General features: G+C 35.7%; 1 protein-coding gene across 5 annotated transcripts; it reads left to right on the top strand.

Annotated features, from left to right (window-relative positions):
* The first annotated feature begins 339 nt into the window (after positions 1-339).
* LOC112710319 (protein FAR1-RELATED SEQUENCE 5) lies at positions 340-7,787 on the top strand. Of its 5 annotated transcripts, XR_011865348.1 has the most exons (5): positions 340-948; positions 5,321-6,045; positions 6,130-6,533; positions 6,640-7,573; positions 7,653-7,787. XR_011865348.1 is itself a non-coding variant. In XM_025762488.3 (4 exons), exons 2-3 carry the CDS (start codon positions 5,588-5,590, stop codon positions 6,524-6,526), a joined length of 855 nt encoding a protein of 284 aa, XP_025618273.1. In that variant the 5' UTR covers positions 340-948; positions 5,321-5,587; the 3' UTR covers positions 6,527-6,533; positions 6,640-7,787. The 5 variants fall into 5 exon arrangements, 2 of the variants coding, with proteins under 2 accessions (XP_025618273.1, XP_025618274.1); XM_025762488.3 differs by having other exon boundaries at positions 6,640-7,787; XM_025762489.3 differs by having other exon boundaries at positions 393-774; positions 6,640-7,787.
* Positions 7,788-8,064: the final 277 nt, after the last annotated feature.

Here is an 8,064-nt window from a genome sequence, read left to right as displayed (position 1 = left end):
TTTATACACTTAGTCAGAGACGATACCTTAAAATATATTAAGTGTTCAAAGGAAAAATATATAAAATTTGAAATTTTTCATGTTTTTAGAGCTAGCATTTTTAAGTAGAGTTCAATTTAATAAATTAATGGTGAGGATTATGTGAGGTATAACATCTCGATTCTCCATGGAATTATTCTCAGAATTTCTGTGATGAGAAATTCAATAAATATCTGAAAATTACCTCATCATAAAATAATAAGGCAGATTTATATTTGATAAATGAAAAGTATAGATATATCATTAAGTTTAGTTAACCGTGAACCAACATATATTAAACCACTTTTCCTTTCTTGGTTCAACCGAACCATGATCACGAAAATAAAACCAAGAGAAAGAACCTAACCTTGATTAGTTCCAACTTCGTTCTTTCTCCTCTCATCACCGAACAAAACTAGGGAAGAACCATGGTCACCTCTTGCTCATTCAATGTGTTGCTTGTGTGTTGCTGAGGAAGGGAGCCACGAAGTTTTTTGCACCAGCTCACCTCTTCTCCACTGTATATGAGCCAAGCTTCTCATTCTTCTTCATACAACAAAAGTGCACAAACAAAAAAGAAGAGAAGGACAAAGATGGAGCCGAGAGAGGAAGAGAGAGCAAGAATGGATTTCTTCATCATCTCCATCGCACCATCACCGAGGAAAAGAGGAGGATGACCATGGAAGGTGCTGACCGAAGCTAGGGAGGGAGCTTCATCCTCTTCCCCATCTGATTTCTTCATAGCTTCACTATTGGGTATGACCCAGTAACCTCTGTTCTTTCTTCTTTTTCTCCAATACAAAAATTCAATTTTTATTGTGCTCCATTTCTTGCTGGAGTGACCGAATTTTCCAAGAACCACCACCTACAAGAGGTTCCTGATTCAAGAAAACAAGAGAGTAGGAATTGTGTTCTTGAGCATCAAAAGAGGTAAGGGGTTAGGTGATTAGATTAGATATATGTGTAACCGATAGTTGTGATTTTATTGTTGATGATGATTCTATATGATTGTGTGGTAAAGTCATAGATTTGATGTTACAATAGCTTGCTACAAAATTCTGCTAGTGTGTCATGAATTTGTTGAGTAATTGTTGCTGAGCATAGTGCAGAGTTTGATATTGTGAAGGTGTAATGATATGATACCGATGGTGTAAATTTTTGGAATATATGGAATTGAGGCTCTTGGAGCTGTAATCTATATGAAACAAGAGATGACCTAAATGAATTAGGATCAATGATGTATAACGGTTAAGGTTTTAGGGAAGCAAGTTAGTGTTTATAAACTTAAGTACCTATGCTGCAGAAATTCTGTAGAATTTTGGACAGCAACTTAAAATAAAAACTGGGAGCAATATAGATATGATTTTCAAACCAATCTATTTTTCTATCAAATTTCAATAAGTCAAGATCACTCCATAAATATTTCAGAAAATTTGGCCAAGTGGTTTGGAAGATATGAATTTTTGAAGTTTAGTAGGTGCTGCAAAATTTTCTGGTTTTCTGGTTCTGCAGTACCAACTTCCAGACGCTATAACTTTTGATTTAAACGGCATTTTGAGTTTCTTTCAAAAGAGTTTTAAAGATCTCTCAGTCTATTTTAAGTGAGTACAAGTTTCATGTCCAGATCTATTTTGTAGACTTAATTAAGTCACTTGGAAGCTAGGTTGCTTGTTGGAAACTCTAAACTGATTTATGAAAACAGGGCACCAATTCTAATTGACAATTAGCTAATCAAATGAAGTGATATGAACCCGAAACTTGTGGATTCTGAAACTTAGGAGTTTTGAGTATAATCTCACCAAAATTTAGAAGCAACGGATTAGAATTGAAATTATTATGGATTTTACAAAAACACTGTTGTTTGCTGTTTTTCCTGAATCTTTATAAATGCAGTAGCAGAATTCTAAAACTTGTATAAAATTCAATTCTAATCCAAATTCAGCAAAACTTAATTCAAATTAAAGATTAGGATCTCTAGAATTACCTTACCAAGAGAGGTAGTTCATGCATAAGTATTCACAACATAAGAACTACATAGCAAAATAGTAAGGTGCTATCCCAAAAATCTAAGAACAACAGTCTCGGGTGTTCTTCAATATCTATCATCAAACAGCCCAGAAAAAAATGATTTCTAGACCTTTAGAAACTTGAGTTCAATACGAACATGTGGACATAAAGTTTACGCGAATCTGAGTCCGTTTGTGATATTAATTGTTAGATAGAAAACTGTCGCCAAAAAGGTATTAGGCTAAACAAGTTAGAAAATAAATAAGAATGCAAGTTATCCTAAGAAGGTTAAGGTTAAAAGGTGTTGCGGAGGTATGCTTAGTAATATGGTGATGTGGAGGTATGCTTAGTTATGTGGTGATACGGATGTATGTATATTTATAAGGTGATGCGGAGGCATAATGAAAAGAAAGGAAATAAGAAACAATGAATAAAAATGATAATTTGACTGGGCCTTTGTGCCAAACTGCTAATGTGGAAGTGCCCGCCTAACTGATAGCCTATGATTGCTAATGCGGGAATGTCTGCTTAATTGATAGCATAATGTATGTTGAATGGGCCTTGTGCCAAATTGCTAATGCGAAAGTGCCCGCCTAACTGATAGCCTGAGATTGCTAATGCGGGAATGTTCGCCTAATTGATAGCATGTCTTACCGTGATGCCAAGATATCCTAATTGACATGAGTTCGTCCATGATGATAGTTTTGCCTAATTGACACGGTAAAGAGACCATATTTGGAGTTCACCCCCAGTAAAGTCGGGTTGGGGTAGACAACTGACGCATGAGCTCATGGCCTGCGCTAGGAACAGGCATGCATCATAAACTGTTTGCGCATTTGATTGTGATTGTTTACTGTTCATTCTTTCTGCTACGTGCTATCTGCTTCTTGTTAATTTTCTATTCTCTAATTCCTGTTTGTATTTAAAGTTGCATAATCACAAGTTCTCCAAAGCCCAGATTAAGATAATAAAACTAGGAACAATAGCCATAGAGAATAGCATAAAAGAGTGGCATTAACCCCAACGGAAGATGTCAAGATAGAATTATGTCAGAGCCCGTGATACGGAAATAGCCGAGAGACTTAGCAAGCGAGTCGTTACAATAGAGGCAGAACTCTAAGTTTCACGAGAGAAATGTGTTTTTACGGTGTCGCCTTACTGGGAACCATATAGGTTCTCACCCTTTCCTTTTTCTTTTCTCCCCAGATGGAGGATCTCGACTTGTCTGCCACCAGTGGAGTTCTATTCAGAGAGGTGCCAAAGGAGCTTGTATTTTTGAACCCTACAGGAGATGCTTGAAACTAGTCCTGAGACGATGTCTGCCGACTTGTGCCCCGATGATGGAAAAGAATGTAGGAAAGATGGTCTTTGTTCTTTAAACATTGCTTCCCCTCACCTTTGTAGCATCTTTTAGGGATAGGACTTGATATTTTTTTTCTTTTAACTCGGGTACCAGTTTAAGAGTTTTCTATATGAACCAGATACCTGGAAAGTTGTCAGTCGTATATATATATATATGTCAAGTTTGTATGAACTAACTTGAGATGTATACATGTATGAGAGTTTTCTATAATCTTGTTGCTATTTGACTTTGCTGTTAGATTGGTATATAATTTTTATACTGTATATCTCTGTGGATGTGTGTTGGTTGTTGCTAATGGGTTTACTAAAAAAAAATATATGATAAGAGTTTAAAGTACGAAAGGCTCATATGTAATAAATATTATCGAGTTTAGAGTTTTATAGAGCTATTGAAAAATAATATCTGACGACTGACAGTGATTCGGACCTGTCGAAAATTACGTCGTTACATGAGGTATTTCAAAGTGTTATTGTTTGTGATGGTTTATCAAGCATCTTAGAAGATTGATGGATAATAAAAAAAAATTTTGACAATAAAATAAAGTTTACGGAGTAAAATCTCTCTATCTTTAAATTTTATATATTTTATTGTTATTTATTTTTAAAGGGTTGTGCAAAGTATAACTCTTTATAAGTATTTAGAATTCCCTTGCAAATTCTTAAAAAAATATTAGTACGAAAGCATTTGTTCATTTAACTTGATTATGCTTTCACATTATCAAAAATTATCAATTTTCATTACTCAGTTCACTACTCTTGAGTATCTTACAATAAGGTGAGGGGGAGAAGGGATGATTGAATGGTGGAGCGAGGGTTGGAGAGTGAGAGACAAGAGTGCGGAGGATGATGAATGATGATGATGGTACTAGGTGGAAGGGAACAAAATTAGTAAAAAAAATTGGCTAAAGGTTAATTATTAAAGGTTAGCGATAAGAGTAACATTAGATGATAGAAATAAAATTGAAATAAATTAAGAATTTAATTTTAATATGTTGTTACTGTACAAGAATTTTACACGTAAATTTAATTATATATTATTTCAGTAAAAATAATTTTTTTAACATTGATTATGTGAATGATATTTAAAAAAACGAAAAAACTTTACATTCATGTAAAAATTACATGCATGGTATCTAAGTACTTTTCACTCTACGCGTTTTTCCTTATCCACACACTCGTTTATTTTACATGCGTCTCATATAACATATATAACGTAATTTTTCTTTTGCATGATCAATATTTCTCAACGTAAACCTTTTTTAACGTAAACCTTTCCATATAATGTAATCTAAGTACCTTCTTCTTCTTCTTCTTCTTTGTTCACGTTCTTCTTCTTGTTCTTTGTTCTCATTCTTCTTCTTCTTCCTGTTCTCCTTCTTCTTCTTCAACCTAATTAAATTCGTTGTTTTCCTCTATTCGCGTTTTTCTTCTCTGCATTATGGATCTAGATTGACTTCAATGTAATTAGCTTCGTTGTTCATCTTCTTTTTCGTTTTCTTCTTCGATTTGCACTTTTGAATTGAAACAATGAATGAATCAACTTCAAATCAGTTGAATGAGTGCGATTTGGATAATTCTTCCGAAACGTATCAATTTGATGAGGTTTGGATTATTGAATTTTGAATCTAATTCAATGGAATGAAATTACTAATTTTATTTGAAGTGAATTGAATGGACTGAGGTGATCTATATCTGAATTGAATTGAATTGAATTGATAATATATAACTGTGGATAACTGTAAGTGTGACTAAATATGAGTAACTGTGAGTAACTTTTTGGTTCGGTAAGTACTAAAGAGTTGATTCACCATGTGCATGTGTTCGGTTCGGTATGCAAAAAGGAGTAAAAAAAATTAGACGAATATATTCTGTTTTGTTCTCTAAGCATTATATAATTCTTTCACCATAATTAAGATTTCGGTTTACCGTGCAGACCAGCTATGTTGTGGATGAAAAATTTATTCCAAAGGTGGGAATGATTTTCAAGACATTAGAAGAAGCTGAAAAGTTCTACAAGCATTATTCCAAACTTGTCGGTTTTTCTACAAAAATAAGGAACACGACTCGGGATGGAGACAAGATTAAGAATCAACTAACTGTATGCTCTAGAGAGGGGAGGTAAAAATCCAAGATATCTCCAACTTTGAAGACAAACTTTTTAGCTGGGTTAAATTGTCCGGCCAGAATTTGCGTACACATAATGAAGGATGTTAGTTTTTGGACAATTTCCAAAGTTGTTTTGAATCACTCACATCCTTGTTGTCCAGACCAAGTTGAGATGCTCAAACAACACAGGGAGATTAGCATGTTTGTGTGTCGCACCATCGAAACCCACGAGGAAGCCAGAATCAGACCGAGCAAAACTTACCAATTATTTGTGGCAGCAGCTGGCAGCCACCGTAAACTAGATTTTATTGAAAAAGATGTGAGGAATTACATCACAAGAGAAGTACGGAATATTTTCGAAGAAGACAATGCCAAAGAATTTGGGAAGTACCTAGAAAGAATGAAAGAGAAAAACCAAAATTTCTTCTTTGAGCTCAACCTTGAAGGTGATCACTACATTAAACATGCATTCTGGGCTGATGCAAGAAGCAGGGCTACATTTGATTATTTCGGAGACGTGGTTTCATTTGACACCACCTATAACACAAACAGGTATTCGGTTCATTCATATATATTTTTGATGTTCAGTGCATGTTTATATTTCGGTTCACCACCGTCTGCTTGTTTTTTATGCAGGTATAATTTGGTTTTAGGTTCTTTTGTGGGCGTGAATCACCACGGCCAGTCGACATTTCTTGGATGCACGCTGATGAAAAATGAGGACATCCAATCATTCAAATGGCTATTTGAGTGTTGGCTATGTTGCATAGGAGGGAAGGCACTAAAAGGTATTCTTACCGATCAATGCGCATCGATTCAAAGGGCAATTGAGCTGTGCATGCCAACAACAATTCACCGCTGGTGCATCTGGCACATTATGAAGAAGATCCAAAGCAAATTAAATGGCTACAAGGCACACAACGAAATTAAACAAGAGATGAGGCATGTTGTTTGGAACTCGTACAGAAAAGAAGCATTTGACAGAAACTGGATCGATTTCCTCAGAAAGTACGGCCTCGGAGGCAACAAGTAGCTTTCAGGTAATTGAGATTTCAATTCGAATTATTTTTATGCTCATATCTTTTTTTTCCAAAGCATGTACTGTTTTCGGTTCACCACACCTTATGGGTTCGATTTGGTTTGCAGAACTATTCGAGGATCGGCATATATGGATTCCAGTTTACTTGGATCACCACTTTTGGGCTGGGATGAGAAGCACACAAAGGAGCGAGAGCATGCATTCATTTTTCAACAAGTTCATCACACGGAATAGCTCCTTGAGACAATTCGTGAAGCAATACAACAATTGCCTAGCAAGCAGAGAGCAAGCAGAGAGAGAATTTGATGCTGCATTTTTTCACATCGTGATACCGTGCGCAACAAAATCAGCAATAGAGGCACAGTTTCAGCATGTATATACCCATGAGAAGTTTAGGGAAGTTCAAGCCCAATTCAGAGGTAAAGTGAACTGTATCACAAGATCAATGCATTCCACCCTAGGTTTCACAACATATGAAGTCATAGAGTAGGTTTTCAACTCCACATTCAACAAGTTTGTCGTCACCTACGACGCAGTATCACGAGATGTAAAGTGCCATTGCTTGCTGTTTGAGTCTAGGGGCATATTGTGCCGCCATTCCCTAAGCGTCTTAAGCTTTGAGCGAGTGGATAACGTGGCACCAAAATACATATTGGAACGCTGGAGCAAGAACATAAAGAGGAGGCACACACACATCTAGAGCAGCCAAGATGAACCTATACTGGAGCCAAGAAGTAAGAGATTTGACGAATTGGTGTTTCAGTCGCACAATATATGTGAATTTGCATCCGAGTCTAAAGAGTTAACTGGAATTCTGCACCGAGCATTTGACAAGGTCATGGTAGAGATGGAAGAATATCAAGAGAGAAGCAAAGGAAAAAGTTTGTTAACCCAGGAAGAAGCGACATTAAGCAATGTGAATGACCTTTAAAGTCCATCACGTGTCAAAACAAGAGGTCAGCCCAAGAACAAACTTGGATCAAACCAGGAAAAAAAGATCTCAAATGCCATGAAGAAAAAAAAAAGATAGCTCCAAGCGAGGTAAAATTGACTTGCTTTTGATTAGTTAAAAATTCAATTGTCAATTTTGCTAATATACAATTAATTATGTCTTTTGTAGTTGAACTTTTTAGACTCTGGATCATCGATTCAGTCAAGCTCTAGTCTTTACAATGCGCCATATATGAATTATCCAAGAGAGGATTGTACAAGTTTTAATTTTATTAATGTAAATTTTTGTTCACCCATGAGAAAATTTTGGTTCACCATGGTTATAGCAGGGTTAATTTTTGAATATTGTTAGTCTTTAATGAATAGTCATTTTTTTGTGAAATTCTATATTGATATATGCAATTTTTCAATTCATCTACTGTTGTTAGTCTAGGGTTAATTTCAGGGTTCAGGATTCAGGGTTTAAGGTTTAGGGTTTAGGGTTCAGGGTTTAAGGTTTTAGGGGTTAGGGTTTTAGAGTTTAGGGTTCAGAGTTCAGGGTTCAGGGTTTAGGGTTCAGGGTTTCGGTTTAGGGTTTAGGG

Source organism: Arachis hypogaea, chromosome 9 (assembly GCF_003086295.3).
Source record: "Arachis hypogaea cultivar Tifrunner chromosome 9, arahy.Tifrunner.gnm2.J5K5, whole genome shotgun sequence".
NCBI lineage: Eukaryota > Viridiplantae > Streptophyta > Magnoliopsida > Fabales > Fabaceae > Arachis > Arachis hypogaea.
This window is presented reverse-complemented; position numbering and strand designations above follow the sequence as displayed.